The sequence below is a fragment of the Camelina sativa genome, chromosome 11 (genome assembly GCF_030686135.1).
Source record: "Camelina sativa cultivar CO46 ecotype springtype chromosome 11, ASM3068613v1".
NCBI classification, from domain to species: domain Eukaryota; kingdom Viridiplantae; phylum Streptophyta; class Magnoliopsida; order Brassicales; family Brassicaceae; genus Camelina; species Camelina sativa.
Genome location: NC_141890.1, coordinates 8132767 through 8147130, shown reverse-complemented (window position 1 = coordinate 8147130; position 14364 = coordinate 8132767). Strand labels below are relative to the sequence as shown.

General features: G+C 39.2%; 5 protein-coding genes across 7 annotated transcripts; 1 reads left to right on the top strand and 4 right to left on the bottom strand.

Annotated features, from left to right (window-relative positions):
* Positions 1-1047: 1047 nt before the first annotated feature.
* Positions 1048-4834, bottom strand: LOC104727771 (uncharacterized; the record flags this gene model as incomplete). Its single annotated transcript, XM_087472310.1, has 15 exons — positions 1048-1107; positions 1207-1342; positions 1436-1620; positions 1704-1787; positions 1875-1997; positions 2273-2452; positions 2556-2625; positions 2706-2799; positions 2885-2960; positions 3236-3325; positions 3409-3507; positions 3919-3990; positions 4196-4369; positions 4436-4506; positions 4597-4834. Coding segments are annotated over 14 exons (1602 nt in total), but the record flags the coding sequence as incomplete, so codon positions are not given.
* On the bottom strand, positions 4830-5646 carry LOC147933749 (uncharacterized). Its single transcript, XM_087475180.1, has 4 exons — positions 5506-5646; positions 5303-5394; positions 5021-5219; positions 4830-4921 (listed from the first exon to the last, which is right to left on the bottom strand). The coding sequence occupies exons 1-4, from the start codon at positions 5618-5620 to the stop codon at positions 4857-4859; spliced, it is 471 nt and encodes a 156-aa protein (XP_087331306.1). The 5' UTR covers positions 5621-5646; the 3' UTR covers positions 4830-4856.
* Positions 5573-8758, bottom strand: LOC147933748 (uncharacterized). 2 transcript variants are annotated; one of them, XR_015572407.1, is made up of 9 exons: positions 8304-8441; positions 7809-8126; positions 7594-7706; positions 7376-7492; positions 7028-7174; positions 6603-6914; positions 6369-6526; positions 5861-6020; positions 5573-5763 (listed from the first exon to the last, which is right to left on the bottom strand). XR_015572407.1 is itself a non-coding variant. In XM_087475179.1 (8 exons), exons 2-8 carry the CDS (start codon positions 8059-8061, stop codon positions 5637-5639), a joined length of 1227 nt encoding a protein of 408 aa, XP_087331305.1. In that variant the 5' UTR covers positions 8062-8126; positions 8304-8758; the 3' UTR covers positions 5573-5636. The 2 variants fall into 2 exon arrangements, 1 of the variants encoding a protein (XP_087331305.1); XM_087475179.1 differs by lacking the exon at positions 5861-6020 and having other exon boundaries at positions 8304-8758.
* LOC104722492 (uncharacterized) lies at positions 8328-11054 on the top strand. Of its 2 annotated transcripts, none has more exons than XM_010440656.3 (7): positions 8328-8711; positions 8792-8978; positions 9065-9315; positions 9770-9884; positions 9999-10091; positions 10438-10581; positions 10671-11054. In XM_010440656.3, exons 1-7 carry the CDS (start codon positions 8356-8358, stop codon positions 10782-10784), a joined length of 1260 nt encoding a protein of 419 aa, XP_010438958.1. In that variant the 5' UTR covers positions 8328-8355; the 3' UTR covers positions 10785-11054. The 2 variants fall into 2 exon arrangements, 1 of the variants encoding a protein (XP_010438958.1); XR_002034353.2 differs by having other exon boundaries at positions 8356-8711; positions 10454-10581.
* Positions 10951-14127, bottom strand: LOC104722493 (putative inactive purple acid phosphatase 24). The gene is given in 12 exon segments (XM_087475182.1): positions 10951-11386; positions 11478-11787; positions 11865-11990; positions 12075-12280; positions 12366-12498; positions 12553-12634; positions 12757-12886; positions 12987-13079; positions 13170-13289; positions 13381-13450; positions 13537-13628; positions 13821-14127. Coding segments are annotated over 12 exon segments (1857 nt in total). The 5' UTR covers positions 14010-14127; the 3' UTR covers positions 10951-11080.
* Between the last annotated feature and the right edge of the window lie 237 nt (positions 14128-14364).

Sequence of the window (14364 nt, the reverse complement as noted above, 5' to 3'; positions counted from 1 at the left end):
ATTTCTTGCAATTTTTGGTTTGGCAAGATTAGATTGCAAAAGTCTTTCAACCAACAAACTAAACCGGTTGTAATAATCTCAATTTAAGAAGAGCTTTGGGAGAGAAAGATCTTTGAGGTTCAGGAGTTAGGCAGAGAAAGAAGAAAAGGAAGGAGATTTACTTTTCATCATCATGTATCAGTAAAGACTAAAGAGAGAGATTGATGATGAACTCATCACCTTCCTTCCATGGAAATTAATCAGAGAATGAGATTAACTTAAAGTACTTAACGGCAAAAACCAATGCCACAAAACCTCGTTAACTAAGCGTTTTTGAGATTATCCAACGTGTTGGTTGTATAATTGTGCCTTTGATTGTTGATAAGTTTATCCAAAGTTTCTGACATATGAGACACGTGTTTACAAACTGTTAGAAAAGTGACAACTGCAAGAGTCCCATCCCCGCCAAGATATATATAAGTCTTTTGGAACTAGTGACCAAACCTGACCGGCTTGTATCAAAACAAAACAAATCTAGTTCAACCTCTTTCACTTATTGTATTATTCTGTTCACCCTGAAAATTGTACATTCTTCTTTTTGAGACGAAAATTGAGCTATGGTTTTCTAACGTAGATTCAATCCTAGTCTACATGTAGTAGCTGAGTGATTGCTGCTTTCTGGATCCACCTTCCCCGTAGAGTTCGTTCCATTGTTGAAGCTCTGTCGTGTTCACAGACTCTGATGAAACGCTCGAACCCACCTGATTCAACACCAATGAGAATGGTTACACTTCACTGAGCCCCAAAAACAATATGAAAAGGTTAAAAACAAAAACAGCAGCATAATCAAGCAAATCTTACCCGTTCATGTGCGTATCTGAAATCCTCCATGTTCATAGCTCGGATATCAGAACTTCCACTTAAAGCTGGAGGATCTTTGCCTTCAGCCAAAGCAGCATCTTGCTCCTACCATAATGTCCCATCCATCATAAGCATATTTTTATTCTATAGACAAGTTTACTCAACATATATAAAAGTTATTCTTCGTTTAATACAAAGAAAACTCACTTTTTTTTCCTTCTCCAATATCTCCTTGATTGGACGGTGGGCAGCCGTAACACATAGATTCTGAGCGCACCAAAGAGAAATTCAGAATATATATGAGCATTTCTTTGCATTTTTGGCAGACCATAACAACAGAGTTTAAAGGAATTACTAGGAATCTACCTTAAGGTCGCTTCCAGAATATCCATTAGTCATCCTAGCAACCCCATCAATATCCAAATCAGGGGACAAGTCTTCTTTTGCAAGTAACCTTTAATATATTTGCTCTATTTGGAGATCTGGTAGTCCTAACATCAACCTACGCAAGTCAATACCACAGAATTTTCACAACCTCTAACTGTCACGTCAATTTGACAAAACATCCCACAAAAGGAAGCGATTTTTAGTTTACCTACGGGGCAACCGTCTAATGACAGCCTCATCAAGGTCATAAGGCCGGTTTGTGGCTGCAAGAACCAGAACACGTTCCATTTCCTTTGTCTTTAGACCGTCCCAGTGTATCATGAACTCATTTTTCATCTTCCGCATGGCTTCATGTTCCCCCGGGGTTTCTCTTCGGCTTAGCATGATGTCCACCTACAAGACAGTAAAATATTGTAGGACTGTCAGTGCTCTGATTACAAGCATGATGCGCCTAGGACTTGACCATGAAAAATTACCTCGTCCACAAATATAACGCTAGGTGAAATTTTACTGGCCAACGTAAAGACAGCTTTGACATACTTCTCAACCTCACCAAACCACTGCAGTATTGAGAAGAACACAAGTCCCGAACAAGAGATTCCGTGTATAAATCGGTAGATTCCAACTATTCAAGGGCATTCAGTTACCTTAGATGCGATGGTTGACATTGAGAGGTTGATGAAGTTCGCACCAGCTTCCTTTGCCACTGCTTTTGCAAGCATGGTCTTTCCAGTTCCAGGAGGTCCAAATAAGAGAATTCCTTTACATGGCTGCATAGAGAAGAACCAGAGCGGACTGATCAAGAAGCCACCAATGCACAAAACGTTAACAACTAAATTTTAGGAGAAACGAATCTTTGAGAAAACCCAAATTATTAGCTGGTATAACTAATATCATTGTTACTCCACAAAAACCATGTAAGTATAGTGGCACACACAAATAAATTGTGTTTCCTTCATACTTCTATGAAAATTGGCAGGACCAAATATATATAAAAAAAAAACTATAGGAGTTTTCTGAAACCTAATGCGGAGAAGAGAACCACCTTTGTTAATTGGCCCCTGGAAAAAATTTCAGGCCGTTGTAAAGGAAGCATAACCAGTTCCTTTAAGGTATCTTTGACTTTCTCAAGTGCCCCAATGTCATCAAATGTAACATCAATGTCAGTGGGCTGAATAACTTCACTTATAAGCCGCTTCTCAAACCCATTCTCTGTCACAATGTCCTGAAAGCAACAAAGAAAATCAACAGTTGTTACATGATATATGAGCCATGGCCATAATGAAAATAAGTAAACAACAATCCAATTTACAAGGAAATTTCCTAACCTTGAGAGACTTCTTTGAGCTCGTAGAACCATTTAGCACAGCCCGGAAGAGTCCTATTGCAAATTCTATGCTGAAAGGATTCAAATTTCGCACTCAATACTAAGACAGATAATCAAGAGCAGTAATGCGCAGGGACAAGCTGTAAATTACCTATCACGAGACACAATAACCCTAGTATCTGGATCAGTATCAGGATTACGCCTTAGATGGTCGCTAAGAGCCCATCCAATGATCTTTTCTGCACCTAAACCGAAATGTCAAAGTCAACTCTTAAGAATAGCATTCCATTGTCAATTATGGTCATCATGTCGAACAAAAGGAATATATACTGTCGCTTTCAAGTGCTAGATCTTTCATGCACAGCGTCTCAATTCCTTCACATTCCAGACCACATCGTCCCAACACCTGAATTGAGATGCAAATATAGAATCATTTTTAAAACTTCTGTAAAGCCCCTGCTTTTCAATCAGGAAATGAGACTTGAGAGTTTAGCTAACAGCCAAAATACCAAGGATATAATTTAGCTAGATGCGTTATACGTAAATCCAAAAAGTTTCTCATCTATAAAACTTATACTGTGTCCAGACATAGAATGCTCCCATAACCTTTTTCTAATTACATATTGTGTCCATAGGAGAGCCAAAAGCATACCAATACCATATATTCAGTGAAAGACATACCATGCGCGAGTGATTGAAATTAGCCTTCATTTTCAAAATCTCAGCATCACGATCCAACTGATACTTCCAGGATGTAAGTTCTTCCTCATCCTGGAAATAATTAGCTCCTTCAAGTCTATGGTTTCTTTGACAGACAACAGACGAGAATGCTTATGACTCACAGAGTAACAGACCTGTGGGATTTGAATAGTAACTTTATTCCCAAAGAGCTCCGTTAGACGTTTTGTATTCTCTGGAACTTCCTTCCCTCGTGTATGTAGTCGTCCAATATCCTAGGAATATTAAGCAAAAGTAACATTAGTCTCAGTATATATAGAAGAAAAAGGATACCCTCAGCATTGACACTAGCCAGTTGAAATAACAGTCGCTGGATCCAGCATGTTTAGAGGAACCAAGCAGAGCTGAAAGCCGGCTAGAAAACAGAATTGATACAGTTAAATGTAAACTCAAAATTCCACACTTTGGTCAAACGTTTAAGGCATATATAAGCATAAACTAATATTACTAGTCCTAGGCAGGAAAAACAAAAGGTAATAGAAAAATACAGAAGAAGAAACCTATAAACATGCATTAATTGGTAACAGATAATGGCCAATTGCCTCAAGAATGACTACTAACATTGTTATGTATTATTTTCCCGCATACGAAACAATCAAAGAAAAGATGAGAGGACGTTGATTTACTGGTAAAGGTAAGCCAAGGAAAGCAGTCTGGCTGCTGCTGAACTTAGTGAAAGATAGACCTCCAGGATGAGACTGCAAAATAAATGAATTTCATTAATTCGTCAAAACACAATATTAAAACTCTACTTCACTACATGATTTTTTTTTTACTTTCTTTGCCCTAGGAAAAGTTTCTATTTCACTACATGATTTTATAATTTCCAAGAGAGATAATAAATCACTTTTGTGAAATGAGCTCAATGCATGCAACTGGAGCAAAGCATCGCACAGTAACTACCTTCTCCTTGAGATTATCAGAATGTGTCTGTGAACTGATCACAATTATGTTTTTTGGGAGATATGCAAGTTTTCTTTTGAGCGCACAGTACAAATCGTAATTTCCAACAACAGATTTCTCAGCATCTTTCAAAAATAGAATAAACGGACAAGTTCTGCTCTCAGCATGGACAACCTGGAAACAGATGAAGATATAAGCACAATGATAACAAAAATTCATTAGTTTGCAACTGAAAAGTACCTCAAACAATGTGTCAACAAGTAAGTTATCTAGATCCTCAGAACCCGAGCTTTCGAACTGAAGATCAGTAGCTATAACGAACAGAAGAAACGGTGTGTGAGACAAGGATCAGTAACTAATGCTGAGGACCAGTAACCAATGTACTACTGAAAATGAAGTACCTACGCAGAAGAACCCATGTCCCAGTTCACACAGTAGACCAACATCAACTCCATCAGGTATTGGCTCATCAAATCTAACACCCACTTTAGCTAAAGGATTCTCATCAAATACTAAAATTACTTTCCCTTTAAACCCAGGAGGAGGTCCCCTGAATAAGATTAAGTAAAAAGTGAATATAAAAAGGCAAGAGAAAAGTTCAGAACATAAATGGGAAACATATAGAAGCCAATATCGATCTCAGCAGCTGCCTTAATTAGAACTATGATAAGAAACAAACCTTAAGCCTAAGGTAAACCTCACTACCAATGAATTCTACCCTGTCACCTGCAAGTGTTTTTGTTCTTCCAAATGAAGTATCCGCAAACCAGAAATCCAAGAAGATTGAAGTACATCATCTGTTGCAAACAATTTAATGGAGCCTGCCTTTCTTCATAGTATGATTCACTGGAGTTCTGAATGAAGTCTCCCGCTCCAACTTTGTCTGGGAGTCAGGACCAGAAGAAGTAGCAGGAGAAGGGCTAGAACTAGAAGCACTGGCTGAAAAGTCCGAGTTTTTCCCTCGATCAATGACCTCAAGACTCTGAGTGGGAAGGTAACATGACTTTCTAGAAGCAGCCAAAGCCTGCAGGAAAACAGATATAAGTGTAGATACAAAACCTTTCCTTTTGTATACTAACAACAAAAAACATACAATATATTGCTTACCACCAAAATTGGATGACTGTCAAATATTAGCAATTTCGCCTCGAAGTGATTGGCAAGCGCTTTAGCTAACATTTCTTGGTATATTTCAGACCCTGAAACGATTACAACCGAAAAGCGAAAATGATGTTGCCGCCTAAAAGAAGTACATATGAAGTAGAAAGATACACAAGGAAATGATGTTACACAAGCAAGATACCACAAACCTGTGGGACCAGAAAGCAATATCCTTGGGTTCAAAGTGGTCATGTTGGAGGTATATTTGGCATATTCTTTTTTCTTGAGATGTACTTTTGGTGCGGGAATTGGCACCCCCAACATACTGATCTAAACCCGATTAAAGAAACCGGTTATATAACCGGGAGCTCGACCCTGAGGAGGATTTCATCTTCAAAGGCCCGATAGCGCCGAGAAGCCCAGTTCCAAGGTGACGAACCGACATCCCAGCTCGCCCAGCGGCTGACCTAATAAGAAACAAGAAACTTTCCTAATCAGCTCGGCCGTGATATGGAAAGTGGGTATATTCAATAGATCTAATAAAACTTATAAATAGAGGGCAACCTCTTCGTTGTAAGATCATCCAGCAATTAATACAAAAACCCTAATTCTTCTTTGTTCTTGAACAAAACCTAACTTATTCTCCAAGAGATTTCAATTCCTCTTTGCTTGTCTACTTTGATCCGATTTCTTAGAGATATAGTGTTATTGAATTTGTTTCCCCCTTCAAACAAATTCATTGTGTGAAACTCAGTTTCTACATGTACATATGAAGTAGTTATTAAGATACTCTTTGTATTTTCACTGCAATAATAAAACCTTAGTCAGCATACACAAAACAGAGAACAGTACCCATACAAAGCCCAAAATACCAAAGACAAGAAAACTGATGTTCCGTGTGAAAGACTACAATGGGGAGGATAGAATTAGAGAAACGAAAACCAAGAGAAACAATTAGACCTCAGAATTCTATGATGCTATAAACAGATTCGTAATGGACGATTCACATGCACATATCTTTAACTCTGCACAAATACCTGAAAAGAAAAGAATAATATTACTTGGTCTATACCTCAAATAATGGGGAAATTTTTTGAATGAAACTTCCAAGCTTTCGCCTCCGAAAATTCCAGCTTGAATGCCTTCTCTGATTATTGCAGATCGCAGACCATTGCCTGATGTTGAAGCTTGTTGTGGACTTCTTATCACCTCGTTTTCCTTATCTAATATCTGATACCAGCTTTGTTAATATAATACAAAATATTGTTGATGACGCCAGGGTACAAAGGAAACATAGAGTACTTACCTCCATTTGAGAATCTTGATTGTGGCTGCTGACTGCTTCACTATCTGCAGCTTTATTACTTTGATTGTCAACAGATAAAATTCCTTCCACGCTGTCAACAGAAGTAGCAGGCTTCCCTGGCGCTTGGTGGCTCTTACGGGATGATTTTCGATGAGATGAGTCCTGCTGTAAGGTTGCTAACGTTGTGATAATGGATTTGCCTGTTGGATCTCTAGCCTTTCTCTCTAAATCTAGAAACTTTCCTGCAGGGACCTGTACTGAACCAGCTTTTGCAGTAACTTTTGCTGTAACTTTAGACATTTGCTGAAATATCTGGATATAACTTAAGGGGAAAACTTATTTGCATTCCCATGGAGATATTCATCTTAAAACTGAAGGAAAATTTTCATCTTGCTCATTTATGTACAAAAAGAAAGAAAGGATACAAAAGCATAGCTCTTGAGAAGACCAAAAGCCACTTCGTCACCAGAGTTTAGCACATGGCAATCATTCTTCACGACAGGCTTTCTGTTTATCCACACAGGTACCCTGCTTCCTGTGGCCTCTAGAATCCCTACAACATTGCCTTTGCGCTGAACATGCATGTGCACAAACAATGAGAATACATGCTTTATAAAGGAGCTCACATATCTCCACACACAACTCAAAAGTAGAAAAAAATCATAAGCACGAGACAGAGGAAAAACAAGCAAGCATGGCATGGGACAGTGCTAATGTTTGAGCTTAACATTTAAGGACAAAAAGAAAAAGAAAAAAAAAAAGAATATATATACCTGAATTCTTGTGATTCTGCACAAGAAGGAACTGAGTTCGAGGTCATGTAATTCCAAGCTGCATGATCTACTCGAACCAAGAGTGAAGGTTGAATCAAGAATGTTAAGGCTTGGATACTGAAAATTCACAAGTAGCTCAACTTGTCAGGATATAGCATTGGTATTATAAATAAATTTAGAGAAAGTTAAAGAAAAGTAAAAGGGATTAATTAAAATACCTGTTGAGACTCTGCTAGAAATCGACACCAGGGGCTGTTATAGCTACCGTGTTCATATATCCATCCTTGAAAAGTAATCGTATTTGGCTTCTCTTGCAACTTCGGTGTTGCGACTACAATCCAAAACCAGAAAGCACAAAGACGAATTGAAAACAAAACAATCTCGAAAGGAAACAAAAAACAGAAAGATGTAACAAAGAATAAGAGAGACGGACCTTTCGCAACAGATGGTGGAGACGCAGCTGCAGAGGCCTCAATCTTGGCGTCTCCGGAGGTTGGAATGTTGCATTTACTAGAACCCGCCGCAGGAGTGAGAGTATCAGTTTCTTTAGCCGCCGAAGCGCCGTCTCCATCAGAAACCTTTTGGCGTTTGGGTAAAGGAGGTTTATCTCCGGAAGAAGACGATGGAGGTCTCTTGCCGCTGCTTCCGTCGGGCGGGGTTGTATCACTCCGTTTCGGTGACACCATGACTCTTCTTGATCTCTCTCCTTTGTTTGTTACGATTCTTTCAGTAGCTAATAAGACTTGCGATGCTTTGAGAGTTGAATGAATCAATCAATGCCGGAGAACGAACGTTAACAAGAAAATGTGAATTTGTGGAATATATATAGGCGTTTCTAAGAATCAAACCGGTTATAATTAATGATATAATAGAATCAAACCGGTTTGGTTTAATTTTACCCACTACCGGTTTAAATTTTGAACCGTACCTCACCACCAAAAGCAAAGAGAGTCTCGGAGAGCTTTTTGAGGTCGAGACCAATGGCGCCTCATGAGATTCGCCGTCCGTTTAAACGACGACCTATCTCCGATCAACAGAAACGCCGAGAGCTTTCCCTTCTCCGTCAGTCTCAGCATCGAAGTGACGCTCAGCAGCGAGCTCGAAACCTTGCCTCTTCAGTAATCTCGCTCCAATCATCCTCTCCCGATGTCGACCCGGAGATACTATTTGAAGCCGCCGTGCCCGAGCTCGACGAAGGAACCGAATCGGAATCGAGTAGCTTTGACGTTCGTCAAGCTTCGAGGCTCAGAGGACCTGAGGCTCGCAAGTGGTTCGCGAGGCAGCTTATGTTACCTGAATGGATGATCGACGTCCCTGATAATTTGAGCCGAGATTGGTACCGCTTCTTCAACATTCTTAAACCTACAATTTTGTTTCATAAATGAGTCTGATTATGAGAAATGGTTGGTTTTGTAGGTATGTGTTAGCAAGGCCAGCTGGCAAAAGATGTTTCGTAGTTTCATCTGATGGAACAACAGTTAGTAGAGTACGCAATGGATCCATCTTGCATCATTTCCCTTCTGCGTTGCCTGGTGGTGCCAGGAAAAAAGGCGCTTCTGGCCCTGCAAACTCATATTCTATACTAGACTGTATCTTTCACGAGGTAAAAGATTCTTTTTTTTTTCTTTCTATGATTTATAATCCCCATTCTTGAGCTTACTAGGATGTGGTTTGTTACTGTTTATGCAGTCTGATCAGACATACTATGTGATTGATATGGTTTGTTGGAGGGGTTACTCGCTTTATGAATGTACAGCAGAGTTCAGGTTCTTTTGGTTGCAATCTAAACTTGCTGAGACTGGTGCTTGTGATCCGCCTTCCTTTTATCACAAGTTCAGGTTCAGTGCTGTTCCTTTTTATAACTGCGACCAAACCGGACTTCACTCCGCTTATACAGGATCATTACCTTATGTCAAGGATGGACTGTTGTTTTATAACAAGTAAGTGCATCATTTCATCTCTCGCCATTAAGTTTACTGCGACTCCCATCTTTCCTTCTCCTGCTGTCTGCACTTGCAAAAAGTATGGGTGTCTTAAGGTTTCGAGCTGCGAATCAGTTGTTTTCTTGTTAATCTAGTGGAGGACTATTGTAACTAGCCTAGGAGCTGTGTAGTTTAATTGTAGCTTTTCCATCTCAGCAAAGTACCTTAAGTCTTTAGTTGAGAGCTGAAGGTTTTGAAGGGAAATTAGGGAATGCATTTGGTTATGATGGTATAGGGTTTTGATGAATGATGATAATATTAGAAAGAGGACAGAGATTTTTTCCTCTGTTTTGTGAACGTTACTGTATAATATCACTGGTTGCTTCATACTCTTGTTATGGTATCATTGTCTCATTTGGTCTAGTGTTTATCTTTGACTCTTTCCCCACTAAATTTCATGCAATACTCGCAGACATGCACATTATCATACTGGAAATACTCCTCTGGTGTTGATATGGAAGGATGAGAGCTGTAGTCAGTATGTCATCGATACAGATAACAATGGAGAAGTTCCAAATCAACAACATGTAAGTGGATTTGACATACATTTACAGCTCATGGTTTTTTCATAACAGAGTGTTTAGTGTTACACTCCCATTTACAAAGTCTTAACTTATATTCTCTGTATCTTGTAAAATCAGATCGTCTTGGAGTTGCAAGAAGAAGGAAAACTTGTAACATCAGATGATCCACCTGTACCATTCAGTTGCTTAAATGCAGATTTTGTAAAACAGGTATGTCAAAATACAGTAGAGTGATTATTATTTCCGTATGTCTTTTAACCAAGGTTGTATGATCAGCATTTGGGCAAATTGAAAAGTGTAAAAGCATAGATATTATCTTCTTTCTGAATTACTGTGCCTATGTTTGTTATAGAGACGCCATATACTCGTAAGGTAATGATATTGCTCAGTAATATCTTCTTTCTAGGACCAACAGATTCCTCTAGCTTAGTACTGCCCTGTTTGTTATAAACTCCATGCAGTCATAATAAGAGGTTGCAGTTAAATTAGCTTAAGGGTGATTTCGCACTGTGTTACTTTGCTAAATGTGTGGATTGTGCCATGTTGGATATGATAGTCAGGACTGTTGTCAGGAAGTCTTATTCGCTTTGCCATTGGCGATGGAGGGCTGAACTGTGTGGATGGTAGATTTGAGAAGGCGGATTTGCAATATATTGGTGTGTCAAATCGAGCCCGAGCCTTTGCTGATAGCTATTCCAAGGTTGGTACTCTCTTTCTTTGCATATAGCATACCAACTTAGGACAATCATATTTATGAATTGACTAGAGCATTTATAATCCATCTTGCAGATCATGTTTCAATATATGGCCCGACATTCTCCCCTGAAAGTAGAAGATCTTGCATCTACGATTTCACATGAGAACCAACAAGACAAGACCCCTGAAGTAGAGATGTCGGATTGACCAGAAGAGAGTATCAAAAGTATATTGTTTGGTCACTGTGTCGTGTTCGTGCAAATTCTTAAAATCGTAGCCACCTTTTTTGGCTTCTCACACGAGTTATGATTAGAGTTAGTTTGTTCCATGAAAATGACGATTTTTTTTGTTTTGTTTTATATTGTCTAGAGAGTAAAAGTAAAACCCTGCAATTGAAGAAATCAACAAATATTGTCCAAAAAATTTGAGTAAAGCCCTATTAAATAATAAAAAAGCTAAGAAGCTAATTGTTTCGAAGGAAAACGATGTAAACAGAAGAAAGATCATCCAGCTGATGTGGTGGGCTCGCAGCTATCGTGAGTGCAAGCCAAAACATCTCTGTAATCTCTAGAGATATTGAAGGAGTCGTACACTTGGCCAGTGCTGCTCTTCTTGTACTCAAAGAGAAGCGATGAGTGATCAGAAGCAGTCAACTTCACAAACCCAAAGTCATAGTCTCTGACCAAACTCCATTTGGGTACCAGTGAGCTAAAGGGAGACAAGTGACTTCCTGCACCACCCACAACAACGTGGATAGTTCCTTTGAAGGTCCCTGAGTAGTGATCCTTATCGTTGTTCACACATTGGCTCTGCAATAGAAAACAAAAAGGTAAGATAAGAGCTTAGAGACAACGCTACATCGATGAGACGGAAATCAAGCAAATTATGATGGGATCAAACCTCGTAAATGGGGCAGCTTCGCTCATAGTTATGGACATGGCCGTAGAAAGCAAGGTCCACTTTGTACTTCTGCCACAGTTTCTGTAGGCTTTCTCTTCCCATAGGCTCTTCAAAGGTTCCTTCTTGGCCATACCAATCATTGGTGGCATAACCAAGGACACGATGAGCCATAAAAATGAGCCAAGGCTGAGTCTTTCTGTCTACAGAGGCAAGGCAACGCTCGATGAATTGGTATTGCTCTGTGCCTTCTCTCCAATCGTGTTCAGTGTCTGCTATACAGAAGCGGAACATCCCGTAATCCGCTCTGTACCTGCCCATTCAACCCGACATATGTAAGATATTGTTCTGGAACTTGCAAGAAATCGTCAATGGTTAACACAACTTTACCAGAATTTAGCTCGGTTCTCAGCAGGAAAGTAGAACATGGTCTCTGCAGGAACACCACACTCTCCTCCAGAGTCTGTCCGGGCATAGAAAGATCCAGTGTCTGGCCAATCACGCTCGTGGTTGCCACTGTAATGAAAAAGAAATGACTTAAAGCACTACAAGAGTAGTAGAGGAAGAAGAACAATGATGAAGCTTTTCTTATTGACAAACCTCCCGACCATGTAGGGGACAGTAGAAGCGATGGGCTCGATTTGAGATGTGAACTGATCCCACTGGGAGAGGTAGCCATTGGAATAAGTGAGATCTCCAATGTGGAAAACAATGTCAATGTTCTTCAAGTCCTTGATGAGTTGGTCTGTTGTATTGAGGGAACCAGGTTGGTAATCATTGTACTCATTAGACCCATCTCGCTCACCCTGAAATATATTTTAATCAAGAACAACCATTTGAGATAATAGTCTGAGCGCACATGGAGATCATAATGGCCTAAAAGAAACATACCTTCCCCATGTCACCGAATATTATGACCCGTTGTAACGAGTCTTGTCCAGGGTAAGGAGAAGACACGAAGGTGTAATTCTTGCTCCAAATCGTCGAACCATTGACCAAGTCATGGCCTAGCCTATATGTGTATCTGGAAACCAAAGGATTGAGAGTTAACTAACAGTTATGAAACTAAAATTGGCACTCCTGGTTTTGCCAGAGTTCTTTCAAGAAAGCAGTATGGAAGAAACCAGGATCACGCCAACCAACGCCACGAGCAGGATTACCTGTGTAAACATCACATTTATCCACAAATCAAATCTCTAGAATGATCCAGATGAATAGGTTCAGATATCCCAACACTGTTGCCTCAGAGATCACAGCAAAAGATATACAAAACAGGACGTACCACATAAGCTGTTTCTGTTGAAGGTAATTGTTCCAGCTGGCGATCTCTTACTCGGAAGTCCCTTTGCACTCCATTCAACGAAAGGAACAGCCTCATTTATGTTGTACCCACTCGTCCATTTCACGGTCATCTATCAAAAACTCAAAAAACAAGCCTGTTTTAACGAACTCCAAAAAGTTTGTATTCTCCAAGACCCAATGCCTTTTGAGTCAAGTTGTGGAAAATCTTACTTCATCCCAATTCTTGGTTAATGCAAGACGCGGGTAGACAGGTGCTTTAGGATTGACGAAAGCTACAGGATTGGATTGCCCGAGAAGATGTGGCTGCAGTGATATTCAAAAGATCAATAAGTCCACTTGGTATTGCAGGTATACAAATATACTAAACTGAGAAAGCTACTATAATTAACCTACCATTTTAACATCATTGGTAAACAGTGCAAAAGAGATATCAGCTCTCTGATTTATCATCTGCAACTTGAAAGTCACATTCCCTGACTTCATATACTCCGGATGAGAGTTACAATACAAGTACTGTCAAATAGAAAAAGTAATGTTACCAGGACTCAAATCAAGAACTCACAGTTTAATACAATATATGTATAGAAAACAAAAAAAAACAAACCTTGATGGGAGCTGAGCATATGTAAGGAGTTTTCTCTTTGCCACCATTTGTTGGCCAACAGTTACCCGAGCTAATAACAAAGACGAGTCAAATAATGCACAAAAGGCACATTCACAATCTATAACAAAAACAGATGTAGTTTAGAACAAAAAATACTCGAAATTAGCTGGAGAGAAAACTCCAATCCAATCGTTTGAAGCGGGCTTGGGGTTGGAGACAGCAACATGTACCCATTCAATATCTTCACCCTGTTAGATCAGAGTCACATCAAAACCAATCGAGCTTGGATTTTGAGAATCAAAACTACAACGGCTAAACTCAAGCTATCAATACAAATTTTTGGACATATAAATCATCTCTTAAGAATACATATATATCAGTAAAACTAGAATCCGACAAGAACAAAATAACATCAAGATCAAGAAAATGGTTTTTGAAACCTGGGAACCAAGAACTTGAGGGGAAGCGTGAATCTTGACAGAAGTGTCCAAAGCAAGACTGGTTTAGTAAATGTTAATCTTAGCCAGTGCTTGATCTCCACGACCATTGGCATTAGCATGTCCAAAACATAAGCTCGAGCTTAGCAGTGCGGTGAAGCACAGAATCACAAGTAAAAACACTCTAGCCATGTTTTTCTTTGTTGTGACTTGGAAACATAAACCTAGAGCTGTATACTTATTATATATAATCCAGGATGATATCTAAGAATCTTTCCAAAATTGATTCATCTCTATCGAATTCAACATTCCTAAGATTATCCAAATATTTTCTTTCACCGTCAAATCCAAGTAGTCGAATATTCTAACAGTTTCTTTTTTTTTCGATAAAAAATAATAATATTCTAACAGTTTTCTTTTTGTTTTGTTATAAATGATGGTAACAGTTTTTAAAATTTTTAATGATAAACCAAAAAAAAAAATTGAATTTTCCTTTTTTTTTCGATCGGATTCGGACCGGCTTTAACCGGGAATAAAATAGTGGATT